This window comes from Manis pentadactyla, chromosome 7, assembly GCF_030020395.1.
Source record: "Manis pentadactyla isolate mManPen7 chromosome 7, mManPen7.hap1, whole genome shotgun sequence".
Classification (NCBI taxonomy): domain Eukaryota; kingdom Metazoa; phylum Chordata; class Mammalia; order Pholidota; family Manidae; genus Manis; species Manis pentadactyla.
In genome coordinates, this window is record NC_080025.1 from 30,992,681 (window position 1) to 31,006,651 (window position 13,971).

General features: G+C 43.3%; 1 protein-coding gene across 1 annotated transcript; it reads left to right on the plus strand.

Moving 5' to 3' along the window:
* The first annotated feature begins 5,969 nt into the window (after positions 1-5,969).
* On the plus strand, positions 5,970-8,359 carry LOC130684376 (uncharacterized). Its single transcript, XM_057505014.1, has 2 exons — positions 5,970-6,425; positions 6,608-8,359. Exons 1-2 carry the CDS (start codon positions 6,258-6,260, stop codon positions 7,178-7,180), a joined length of 741 nt encoding a protein of 246 aa, XP_057360997.1. The 5' UTR covers positions 5,970-6,257; the 3' UTR covers positions 7,181-8,359.
* The last annotated feature ends 5,612 nt before the right edge of the window (positions 8,360-13,971 follow it).

Below are 13,971 nucleotides of genomic sequence, written 5' to 3' on the forward strand. Positions count from 1 at the left end.
AAAAGCATGTCACGGATAATAGATCATTAGCAGTAATAACTATTCGCCATTAGATTAGTGCATTAAAAAGAGACATCATGCCTTTTTATTTATGTGGACTGGGTAAAGCAAAGGTGATTGGCTGTAGAGCGTCTGTCTTATCGAGAGCGCTGCACCTGGAGCCAACCCCAGCCAGACCTTGGACAAGGCACTTCACCTTTCAGAATCTCCGTCCCAAATCTGAAAATGAGGGTGTTCGGCAGGTCGCTTTCTGAATTGCACTGAGCTCTAATGATTTTTTACGTTAAGTGATTCAAGTCGTTGTGAACCAAATAGCATGGTGTGGGTAAAATGAGAGTTCCTGTGGCCAGGATTCTCACCTGGTCCTGGTTGACTAGCTCACTGCACACCTGTGGGCAATACATGGCTGTTGACTCTATATAAAGAGCTCCGCCCAATGCTCTAGGCGTGACACGGTGGCAGGGTTGCAAGGCTTCAGGAGAGCAGACCAGAGGCTGGTGGCAGCGCCGAGGATAGAGTCCCAGAGGACGGCTGTGTAGGACAACTGTGCAGAGAGGCCCAGAGGATGGCTGTGTGGACAGAGGGGCCCAGAGGCAAGGGGAAAGACCAGCTTGCTGCATGCAGACTTGCTCTGAGTGAACAGGATTTAGTGACTGACCTGCTACCTGGAAATAAAGTTGGGTATATCCCTTTCACCCCAAGAACATTTTGCTGTCATTTCTTTGGTCACATTGAATCCATACCAAACTTTCCCGGGGCTGAAACCCATTGGCAAGACACATGGAGTAGAAGTCAGAAGACAAGGGTCAATTCAACTTAAGTTATATTAAAAATTAGGTGTTAATGAGATGAGGTGTGGGAAGGGTTTTTCTGGGTGTAGTTGTATGTGTATGTGTAGTCAATAAAATGTCAAACCATGGTATTGATGGTAATGATGTTAACCTAGCAACAGGACCCTCACCTGACCCTAAACTACTTGATGATGTAATTGGCCTCCTGCTAGGCTACTGCTTCCACACCTGTAGGCGATGAGCTATTACTGACTGAGTCACTATATAAAGAGCTCTGCCCAGTGCACTGGGAGGAGGTAGAGACAGAGGTGGATCACAGACCTGCAGACTGCTGGGTGCAGATGTGATTCCAGTGCTTGACCTATTGCCGGGAGAATAAAGCTAGGTATAAACCCTTTGACCCCAAGAACGTCAAACCTCACAACTGATCATGCACTGAAGAAATGGAAAGCCTCGCCTCTCTGTCTTTGTTCTCACCCATCCTTCTACTTGGCATGTACTCATCTCTTACTCATTCTATTGGTGGGAAATCTCTCCAGCCTCAAGGCCTAGATGTATGTTTTTTCTTCCGTGAAGTCTGTCCCGAGTTTGACGCCTCTACACTAGAAGTAATCTCTCCCTGCTGTGATCAAGCAACATTCACAGCTCTTTCACATAACCTCCAGTGCTTTTGAAACTCTGCCACACATTTGTGTATGGTATACAGTCTGACCACCATAACTGGATAGTAAACTGTTCGAGAACCATAGTGGGTATATCTCAATGACTAACATACACTTATTCATCGATTAAACTAACATTTAGGGAGTGCCTACTACTGCTGGGATGCTGAGGGTAAAAAGACAATTAAAGCATGTTTTCAAGGAGCTTATAATCAAACGTGGGAAAAAATTCTAAAGAAAAGACCAAGTTTCTTTTTACAAAAAAGACCCCGGGAAGAAACCCTGCCTGCTCCACTTCCACCCTGTGAGGACACAGCCAGAAGATGGCTGGTTGATGAGCCAGGGAGCTGGCTCTCACCAGACACTGCATCTGCCGCTGCCTTGATCTCATGCTTCCCAGTTTCCTGAACTGTAAAAAATAAATGTTTGTTGTAAAGTCCCCCAGTCTACGGTGTTTTTGTTATAGTAGCTTGAGCAGACTAAGGCACCCCTCTTTTATCTATTTCTTTCCATCTCTCCACTTGAATCTCTTGCTACCCCACTCCCTGCTCCCAGGCCCTAGAATGTGTTTTTTCCTCTTTTTGAAAGGCTCTTCCCCTGGTCCTCACATAGCTGGCTCCTTTTCTTCCCTCAGGTCTTCCTTATGTCACCTCCTCAGGGAGTCTGCCATGACTACATTCTCTGACTTCACATCCCCCCACCTTCCCCCTCCTTTGCCACCCTGGGCTAATTCTCTATTCTGTCTAACACCCATCACGGCTTGCCATGACTGCATTTATTTCCTGTCTGTCTTGGTTAGTCTTCCCCACTAGAGTATGCATATCCTAAGGGCAGGCTTTGTATCTATCTTGCTCACCCTTATAACCACTTCTTAGCTGTGGGGAGAAGGAAAGTTCCTATGGCCAGGATCCTCACCTGACCCTAAACTACTTGATTATGTAATTGGTCTCCTGCTAGGCTACTGCTTCCACACCCACAGGCGATGAGCTATTACTGACTGAGTCACTGCATAACTCTGCCCAGTGCTGTGGGCAGAGGCAGAGACGAGTGTGGATTACAGACCTGCACAATGCTGGATGCAGATGTGATTCTAGTGCTCCACCTACCACCATGAGAATAAAGCCAGATATAAACCCTTTTACCCTGTCTTACCAATGGGTTTCAGCCCCAGGCAAGTTCACTATGGATTCAATGTGACCAAAGAAATTGACAGAACGTTCTTGGGGTGAAAGGGTTATACCCAGCTTTATTTCCAGATGGCAGGTCAGTCACTAAAAACCTGTTCACTCAGAGCAAGTCGGCATGCAGCAGGCTGGTCTCTGCCTCTGGGCCTCTCTGTCTGCACAGCTGTCCTCTGGGCCCCTCTGTCCACACAGCCGTCCTCTGGGCCTCTCTGCACAGTTGTCCCACACAGCCGTCCTCTGGGCCTCTCTCCTCAGTGCTGCCACCACTCCAGCCTCTGCCCTCCTGCAGCCTTGCAGCCGTGCCACAGTGTCACGCCCAGAGCACTGGGCAGAGCTCTTTATATAGAGTCAACAGCCATGTGTTGTCCACAGGTGTGCAGTGAGCAAGTCAACCAGGGCCAGGTGAGAATCCTGGCCACAGGAACTCTCATTTTATCCACATACCCCAAAAATGTTCTATTGTTATTCCTTGGTCTCACTGAATGCATAGTGAACTGGCCAAAACCCTCAGGTGAGACATTAGGAGAGTATCTGGTGCCCAAGAGGCTTCAAACAGTGTTTGTTGAGTAAGTGCACTGGTCTGATCACCTCCTATTCACCCTGTTGGTGAAGGAAGGATCCCCACCTTCAATAGTATGAGATGGCCAAACCTATGACACTGAACACTGGAAAGGTGAAACTGGCAGCACCTCATTAGTGATGTATACTCACAGCCCAGGGCAGGACAGTGCACAGTGCACAGAGCTACATGGGGACTGCACCCTGGCATGCAGGGAACCCACAGGGGCTATGTGAGGCAAGCTTTGTAGTGATAAGAGGGTGGGATGGCCCTTGGTCACTGCAGGACTATGTAATTGACTTGTTCGAATTGGAGGGCTGACAGGAAGGTGAAATCCTAATTTGAGGACTGAGTGGCATTCAGCTGGGAGCCGACTGGAGCAGCAGCCTGGCAGGGAGCCTTTCCTGCTGGTGGGGGCATATCTTGTGAGAATAAAGGGGTTCACAGTTCGGTCTTTGGGCCCTGTGATGTTCAAAGATGTCAAGGGAACATCTGTAGTATTAGGTCTTATAATACATGGACCTAGTATCTGGACAAGAGACATATACATACACTAACCAGGGATAGGGAATAGGGGGAGATTTTTTTTGTCACACGACTAAGTGAATATTCTTATTATGCTATGCACCCTGTGATGGCACCTGTTCAGGCTACTATGTGAGCAACTAGTAGGTATTCAAAGAAAGGCTCATCCAATAAAGCTGAATTCCTGGCCTATTTCATTCTTGTCTTAGATTGGAGCCAGTGGAGATTACATTCAGCGGCATATAACAGAAAACTCAAATAATGCTGGCTTAAACAATGGGAGTGTTTATTTTTCTCACATTATGAGAAGTCAAGGGGTAGGAAACCCAGGGCTAGTATGGCAGCTTCACATCAAGGACACAAGCTGCCCTTAGCTTACAACGCCACCATTCCTACAGTGGACCTTCACCTTCATGCTCACAACAGTTTTCTGTGGCTCCCATCATTCAAGCTGTACTCCAGGTAGAAAGGAGGAGGAAAGATAGAGCAAATGTGCATGAGCCCGTGGAGTCAGTGCCCTTGAATGGGCTTTTCCCAAAGTCCTACTTGTGTTCCTGTTTAGTTGTAAGCTAAAAAAGGTCCTGGGAATGTTTTTAGCTGGGCACATCACTGCCTCCACCCCCAAAATGGGACTCTGTTAATAAGGAAGACAGGAGAATGGATATTGGATAGGCAACCAACAGGCTGTCCACAGCCAATGGGAGTGAACAGAGCAGTTACAATCAATAAACAGATCAGATATTTTAGATAAAATCTGGAACTGAAGGACATTAGGGAAGGCATACTGGAAAATAGCTCCATAAGATAACTTTTGCTTTATCTCCACAGATGGACTGAAATAAGAAGACAAGACATAAAAATGTCCATAGTAACAAGAAGGCCCAGTAGATGATGGCCAGGGAGTGGGTAATGTGATCACCTTTGGTCCAAGAGAGGTATAGGGATGGCCAGCAGTCACAGGTCAGAAATAGCCACAAACCGAGAGGGGCAGGCAATCTAAATAAATTCCTTGAATCACAACACTCTTATCTGTAAAATGAGAGGACTGCACTAAATTATCTCCAGGATCTTTTCCAGAACTAAATTTCTATTATAACAGCGGTCTTTTTTTTTTCTCTTTTAGCAGTGAAATCCTTTAGACAAATGAAAGGTTACACAGAAAACAAAGAAGAGTTGCTCTAATCAACACAGGGATCAAAATCCTGGACCTCTGTCCGGTGGGCTTCAGCCTTAATCCTCATTGTGTTCTAACTGCCATGGAGCACATTTCTACATAGTTCCATGTGTAACTTTTAACAAAATAAATGATATATTGATTGGTATAAATCAGACTCCAGATATAACAATTAAGTATTATTCTTGTCAGAAAGAGAAAATTACTTTTACTTGTTAATAACAATTTAAACACTTTCTAAAAAGCCATCAAGTTAAATAACTAGAATTTCAAATTGTGACACTCTGTTGTGATTCTGATTTGAAATCACTGGGGAAAAACTCATCAACTCACACAGAAAAATTGACAGAATTTCCTCCAAAACATATCCAGTAATGTTGGGGAAGAAAGGAGCTTGAACACTAAAGAAAAGTTTTCAGAGTAACATACTTATTTCCTATGTAGTTATTTAGATAAAAATTATTCTCAAATAAAAAAAACAAACCTTCCTTTTGCAGATACTTGTTTCCTGTGTGCCAGACCTGGCTGCTTCCTGTTTACCAAAAGTAATTGTTGGTAATTGGAAGCGAAGACCAGAAAAATATACCTCTTGCTAGTCACCTGCTGAACTTCCTTCCCTTTCATTTGTCCTAAGTTTTTAAAATGTCCTTTAAAAACTTTAACTTACTCAAAATAACAGTGGACTCAATGTGATCGTAAAACAGTTATCCTTAAATTTTTCCCTTTGATACCTACCCTTTCCAGTATTAGATAACATTTGTATGAATACACTGATTATTTTTCCCACGTATACAGAAGCTGAGAGCACGTTATGTCCATAATAGCTCAAAATCTCCACTTGTTCTTTCTCGGCCTCCACACTGGTGTTCACAAACCTCTGCATTTTTCTCTCCACTGCATCCCTCTTCTTGATCGTGCTTTTTCTCCACCATTGTAATCTTTTTTATTTCCAGAGATGTCTGGAAAACACCATCTGTTCCAATTCTAAGATCCCTGAGGCAGATTATAGGTTCAGGGGCAACATTCTTTGAACTCCCAAAGCCCAGACACATGGCCAAAGATTTCTGACTCATTTTTAATTTAATTTTTATAAAGCTCCTCCACAGACAAATCATCTTTATGTATTCATTACAAATAATACAAAACTTAAAAAAATATGTTAATAATATATTTAAATTATAAGTCAGAGACTTATGCAAGTCCCGTTGTTTACACCGTTGTGTCGCCTTTTCTTCACCAGAAAGTGTCTCGCTGTCTGAGTGCGAGATCCCCGAGACTGCAACCAGCTGGTCCTTATTCTAGTGAAGAGGCCCAACTTGAACACCAGCAGAGCCTCCGCGCTCAGTGGGGACGGACCCGGCAATGCGCTCTTCGCTACGGAAGGTGGTGCTGTTGGGCCTGAGGGGAGAGGCGGCTGGCGAGGAACCCCCGGATCACAGTGGCAGAAAGCAAGCCGGGATTCCTGAAGCGAATTCCCTTAGTCTGGATGCAACACTTGCGAGAGGGACTTCCAGTGACTCAGAGTTGGAGGTAAAGGCAGAGCCGCTCTGGAAGCGCGCGCGGGGAGGAACCGTGCAGAGGAGCGAAGGGCGGGGCCTCGGGGCCGGGCGGCCGCGCGCGGAGGGAAGCCGCCGGGCGAGGGAGAGGGTGGCGATGCAGACCGAATGTCTTTCATCCCTCGGAGACAAAGAGGTGCCTTCTTTTGACAACAGCTGCCAGCGCCACACACACCATACGGCGGGGCGGGGAGCCCGAGGAGAGCGTCTGGGCAGGGGCTGGCCCTGACTTTCAATAACCGGGTGGTTGTCATGGCGACCAGCCTGCCTCCGGAGGGGGCGGCTGAAAGGACCCATTGTTCTGGGGTCGGGCTGCCCGGGCTTTGCCTGTTTCTGAGAGACACCTTTAAGCGCCTCCCTTCGTCCCGGGGAGGACTGTGCGCCAGAGCTGGAGAGTCTCCCCGACGCCTCACGCCAGCACCACAGACTGCAGGTCGCGGCGCTGGCGCCGCTCAGCGCGGCGAGAGGAGCAAGCGGCCGCTCGCCCCTAGAGCCGCGGCCTCCCACGCAGGCCTGCGGCGCAGTCAGCGCGACTCGGTGCGCGCACGCAGACGCGTCCCCGACCCGAGCGGCGCGCGCCCGCCTCCCGCAAACGCCTGCCTGGGTCTGGGGCCGGCGGCCGCGGGAAAGGCCCTCGGGATACCGCGCAGCCGCGCTGGACGGGAAGGGACCACAAACCGTAGCATTAAGATGAGAAGTTACGAGGCAGCCCTGCAGTTTTCCTTCTAAGAGGAAACAATTGGGGACAACCCGAAGTCCGTCTCTGGGGGGCTGGTTTAAAAACGTGGGGCACATGCCTCTGATGAAATACTAAGTTGCTATTAAAAAATACAAGGCGGCCTTAGAGGCACAGATGTATATTCTAAGTAATAAAGCAAAAACTGCAGAAAGAGTAGCGTGTGTGGGTTTATATACACATACACCCGCGCGTGTGTGTTTCCATCTCTAGAAGTGGTTGCTTCTCAGGAAGGCTGCTGTGAGACTAGATTCTGTTGTGAGGAGGTAAAGAAAACTTCTTTTTCAGCATACCGTCTTGCCTACCTTTTGAATTTTGCCCTAAGCACCATGGACTATTTATTTAAAAATAAATAAATACTTTAAAAAAAAGCTTTAGAACTGCATTTGCTGAACACTAATGAGATTTGAACTCTCAAAGCATCTGAACTATTGTGTTTTAAATGCTTTAATAAATATTAATTTAAAAAGTATACATGTGCAAATACAAAAAAGTACACATGCACAGCCAGCTGACATTTGGGGAACCCACTGTATAATCCATTATTATAACATTAATCACAGGGCTTCCAAATTAAATAAATATGACATATTAGGGCGATTTTCCTATTTACAGAGTGGTTTATAATCAGTGAAATGGACTATTGAACCCCAATGACATGAATGATCTTTATACACAGATAAAAATCGTTACTTAGCAGTGACTTACTAAAAATGATAACTGGTTACCATCTATTGGCCATTTACTGTGTGCCTTACTAAACACTGTATTAAGAGTTTGATATGCATTATTTATTTTAATCTGCCAAGCAAATCGTTTGACTTTTAGAAATGAGGAAACATGTAGAAATGTTCTTCAGTTCATCTAATATCACACAGGGAAGAAAGCTGTGGAATCTGGGCTTGAATTCGCATCTGACTGACTCTAATGTTATTTTTTAAATTGTGGTGAAAATACAGGCTCATTATGACTCTCTAACCCTGTGATTTCACAAATTGAATAAAAAGGTATCTAAATATTAAGAATTAGATTCTGTTTGAGGAAACATCACTTGTAAACAGCGTAATGAGCCTGTAAATTTTGAACTCATGCTATAGCTTGTTTGTGAAGAGTAAATGGGAGGTCTTTGTTTTGTGAATAACTAGTGTAGCCTTTATTTAGGCGTCCATAAATAAAGTTTAATTAATTAGAGTACAGCCACACTAATTCCTTTATGTATCAGTTATGACTGCTTTTGTGCTATCTGGCAGAGTTGAGTACTTGTAAGATAAAGACTAAAATACACACTATTGGCCCTCTACAGAAAATGTTTGCTGATCCTTGATCTAGAGTTACGATCAGGCACTCCGAAAGGCGAAAGAGGAAAAGACTTACATAATGCAATACACTCTCCATTCTGAAAGTGTTATTTTAATATTCACCCAAGTATTCCACTCCTATTCAAAACAATACACCCAGGACTGTCCCAAAGGGCTTTAACATTGAGATTTACTCCAGTTATAACAGGATAAGAATGGTATATATACTCTCCTGGGTGTTAGCCACAAAGCTGGCTTTACTTTTTTTTTTTCTGTGAAAAGAAACTCACTGATGAGCAAACATTCCTCTGATCTGGAGGCTGTTCTTAAATGAAGACCTTCCAGGAAAAGTAAGAAGCCAGCGCTATATGATGCTTTGCCAAAATGAAGCAATTATTAAGAGTTAAATATACAGCTTGTGATATCAGGTGGTTGGAATCAGCTTAGAGAGGGGGTGGCCACTGTTTTCCTCAGAGTTCAAAGAATTGTGTTCACTTCTCTTTAAAAGCTTTAGTGGCTTTGAAAACCATGGAGAAGGTTGTATGAATTTGTAGAAGGGAGCGTGTGGGGAAAAAGCACCTTTCCACCTGTGGGGATAGTTGCCATTCATCCTAGAGTAGAACCTCTCAGAAAATCGACATTGTTGGGGGATATGAAACCCAGTTACCTCCTCCTCTCCACCACTGCTCCTGGGACCTTCTACCCCAGAGAAGTGACACTTGCTCCCTTGCACAACCAGAAAGTCCGGGTTATGCCTATGGACAACACCTGCTTCTAAGAGCCAAAAGCTGTAGGTGTCTTCAGGCAGCAAGCCAGAGGATTTTCTGAGTTTGAAATTTTGATTTTTTAAGCTGGGAAGAACTCTCCAGAAGTTTCTCCACCCAGCTAACAGCTGGCCTGTGTTGGCTTGTTTAATGTGCTCATGAAATTGGCAGCAGTACAGGACTCTTACGAAGCACTGGCCTTACCAGTAGGAACAGAGTACTTCCTATGTAATTATGGTGGGGCTATCGCTATGTTCAACATCAGAGGTGTAGGCAAACACTAATTCTAGCTAATAAAAATTAAATTCTGAAGGAAGAATCTAGCTTATGGGTATGTGGGTGCTCACTGTACATTTCTTCCAAATTTTCCATACATTTCTTTGAAATTTTTTTCTGATCAGATGCTGGGAAAAGTTAGATTTGCATCTGAAAGCTCCATTTTCTCCAAGTTTCTTAGGAACAAAACAAGACTGACATCTGAGGAAATATGTGAAATTTTCATTTAAAAACATAGCCTCTGTAAAACACAACCACAAAAAACGCCACCAAAAAATACTTCAATTAAGATCATAAAAAATATGGTGAAGAGTAAAAACACAGAATGGGATACAATGGCTAAAGTAATTTCAATGGTCTTTTCCTAAGCTTGAAAACAGTTTGGGGGAAATATGCGGCCATTTTCTAATAAAATAATTCCCAGTATTACTCTTACATTATTGGAGAATGATAAAAATACTAATTGTGTGTGTGTATGGAATTTTTTTTTCTTTATATTCAATTTTTTTTCCCATGGCATTTTTTTTAAATTGTAGTATCATTGATTCTCTGTATTCAATTTTAAATTGCTATTCCCTGTTTCTGACTCCCAGATTGCCCTCTTTGCTGGCTTTCATCTACGGGAAGTTCCTACAGGGCCCCAGCCCAATGTAGACGTCAGTCTACTCTTTCCTTTTCTCTCATCTCCTTAATAAGCATCTGTGGGCATTTCTTCCCACAGCTGCCAAACTACCCACTAACTTCTACTCAATCAGTTTCTTAGCCTTTTTATCACATGGGATCCATACAGATAAATTGTGCATTTAGTCTATTAGACTTAAAGAATTAATTTTCCTGGCTTGTTATCTATTTTTTCTTATTAATATACTAAATATAGCACCCTAACTCCAATAGCCCACTCTACAAGAAGTCTCTTGATTACGTAGAGTTAAGTATTTATTTTAATAAAGTAGAAAAAAGGAAAAACTATGAAGAGAAAATGTAAACCAATAAGAATTGAAATTAATGCAGTTCAAAACGGGTCAAGGAAAAATAGTATAAAAATGGAAAAGAATAAGATATAATTATGGGTACAGAAGAGATTTTTCAAAATTTTCTTCAAGAAATTATGAATTATATGGTAGCAAATTTGAAGATCTACATGAAATGTATAATTTCCAGGTAGAATGTAAAATGACCCAAGAAAAAGTGGTAAATCCAAATGGTCCATAACATTAGAAGAAACTAGAAAGATAATTAAACATCTTCCATTAGAGGTAGAGGAAATCAAAATCGATTACTAATGTCTTCAGAGAGATAAAAGGGATCCACGGAAAAAGAACAGAACAATACAAGAAAGGATCAATAGAGAACAAAGACAAAGAAAGAGCCCTTATGAACTTAAAATATGGTTATTTTAACTTGAAATTTCAATGACACATTTGGGAGAGTAAGTTTAGAAACCTCTCAGGAAGTATAGAAAAAAAGACAGAGAAAACAGAAGAGGACAATATAAGAAAAATAGTGGACCAGTGCAGGAAGTCTAACATCTTACTAATAGGAATGCTAGAAAGAATAGAGAAAATGGAAAAAAAAACATTTTTTTAAGCCCAGTAAATTTCCCAGTGCTGAAAAACCTGAGCTTTTAAAATTTCAAGGACTCACTGAGTCCCCAGGTCAAACAAAGTCAACCCACAGTAAGAAAAAGAAATACCTAAAACCTTCATGGATTCAAAAAAAAGAGAAAAATAAGAAGGAGAATTGATGGATTACCTGGTCCGGTTGACCAGGTGGGAGTTAGTGGAGAGGGGGCTCTATAGTTCTATCTGCAAGCAAAAGAGAGTGATTTGGTTTCATAGAAACCTGAGCAAACAAACTAACAAAAAGTAAGTGTTAAGCAGAGTGTTATACACGGAAGGAAGTGTCATGGCAGTCTATTACTTGGCTTAGAGTTATAAGGGGTTAATATCCAGAATATATAAACAGCTTCTACAATCAACAGCAAAAGATAACCTCATTTAAAAATGGACAAAATGCTTGAATAGACATTTCTCCAAAGATGACACACAGATGGCCAACAAGCATGTGAAAGATGCTCAACAATCACTAATCATTGGGGGAATGCAACTCAAAACCACAATGAGGTATCACCTCCCACCCACTAAGACAACAACTATTACAAAAATAGAAAATAACAAGTGTTAGTAGGATGTGAAGAAACTGGAACCCTTTTGCATAATTAGTAGAAATGTACAATGGTGTGGCCACTGTGGAAAACAGTATACCGAGTTGTTTCCCCTAAATAAAAACAAATATTTTGTGATCTAGCGATTGCACTTCTCAGTATATAATCAAAAGGGTTGAAATCAGGGACTCAAAGAGGGGCTTGCACACCCACACTCACACAGCACTAGTGACACCAGAGTCTAAAGGTGGAAGCAACCTAAGCATCCATTAACAGATGAATGGAAACAAAATATGATCTATACTTATAAAGGTATGGTATTCAGCCTTACAAAGGAAGGAAATTATGACATAAACAACAACATGGATGATCTGGAGGACGTTACGCTCAATGAAATGAGCTAGACAATAAAAACAACAAAAAGACAACTATTGTATGATTCCCTGTAAAGCAGGTGTGCAGAGTAGTCAAATTTATAGAGACAGAAAATAGAATGGTGGTTGCCAGGGGCAGGTGGAAGGGGGACATGGGGAATTGTTGTTTAATGGGCAGAGTTTCAGTTTTGCAAAAGGGAAAAGTTCTGGAGATTGAACAACAATGTGAAATATACTTCACACCATCGAACTGTGCACTTCCAAAGGGTTAAGGTGGTAAATTGCATGTCTATTTTACCACATTTACATTAATTCAAAATAAATCAAAGACTTAATGTAAGAGCTAAAACTATAAAACTCATAGAAGGAAATGTGGGTGGAAATCTGCATGACCTAGGATTTCCATATGTTTCTTACATATGACACCCAAACTATAAACAACAGAAGAAAAAAATAGGCAAATTGGACTTCATCCAAAATTAAAAAGACACTATCAAGAAAATAAAAAGACAACCAACAAAATGAGAGAAAATATTTGCAAATACAGGAAGAGGGAAAATCAGGCCAGAGTATTTGTTCCCCGGTTCAGTGAAGTTGGCTTAAGCTGGCTCTATCCTTTGACAGAAGGTTACTGGTTCTCTCTAGGCAGCTTAATCTACAAAACTCTGCTTTAGGTTATGGGCAAACTTTCCTCCTCTCTTCCTTTTGGGCTCCAGGCTCCAGGTTCCAGCAGCTGAGAGAAGAAGGCACAGAAACTGTAGCCAGAGGAAGAACATGCAGTGATGAGGACCTTTCCAGGGGCAGTGGTCAAACCTATGAAACTGACAAAGGTGGGAAGGGAAACCACTGGCTTGTATAACTAAAGACCACAGAGGTGATCTCTCTTCAGGCAAACTCATCCAAAGACTTACATGTCCTTAAGACTCCATTTCTTGTTTCATCTACAGCTTTTGCTTTTCTCAGTGTTGGTTTCAATCACGGCCATGTTGTCCACATGGAGGCAGATGGATGGGTAAAGGCAATACTGTGTTTATATCATCCTCTAGCAGCTACCCCTTAGAAGAGAAACATCTCTTTCCTGATGGCTCCAGCAAAAGTCCCGAGCCTTTGGCTGGTTGGCCTGGTTTGAGCCACACGCTCACTCCTGAATCAATCATTATGGCCAGGGGATGGGGTGCTGGAATTGTGCAGACCTGCTTCACTCACCCAGCTCTGCAGTGGGAGATGGGGAAGGGCTGACCCCACCTGAAACACATAGTGTGAATTCCCCACCAAAATAAGAACTCTATAACCAGCAGTGAGGGATGAAGATGGTCTATCAAGGAGACACTTAAGCTTCCACAATTCAGTCAAGGGAATTCAGAGGGGAAGAAGGAAGGGCACACTTTGAGAACTCGTCCACACTGGACAGGAAGCCCTGCGGGTAGTCGAACTGGGGGCGGTAGGCAGTAGATGGTTGCGGATTGCCCTGAAGTGTGATCAGGTCTCCTCAGACGGGAAATTCCGGGAGCTTCCAAGTCTGTTTGAATAGCTCACAACAATGCCATGGACAGTGTGGGGTTCCAAGAGCCATAGCTCTGGAGAATCAAGGGAATCTTGAGCCAAGCAAGGCAAAGCTTCAGCCCAGGAACTGTAAGACCCAGCAGGCAGGTGTGGTGGGCACTCAGCCACTGCCAGCCTCTACCTGCTGACCCTTTTTGGGGCCTAAGCAGTTTTTTTCATGCTGGGGCACCATTAGGCCTTTGTGCCGTGACTTCTGGCTCTCTTAGGGGCTTGGCTTGGACTTACCGCACTGGTTCTTGTTGTACCAGTACCTGCCCAGGAAGGAAACCCTAAGCTCAACCCTCCTAAACCCCACCTTGCTGGACCCTCTATGGAGAGTGAGGTGTCCACTTCTTGGCTGGCTCT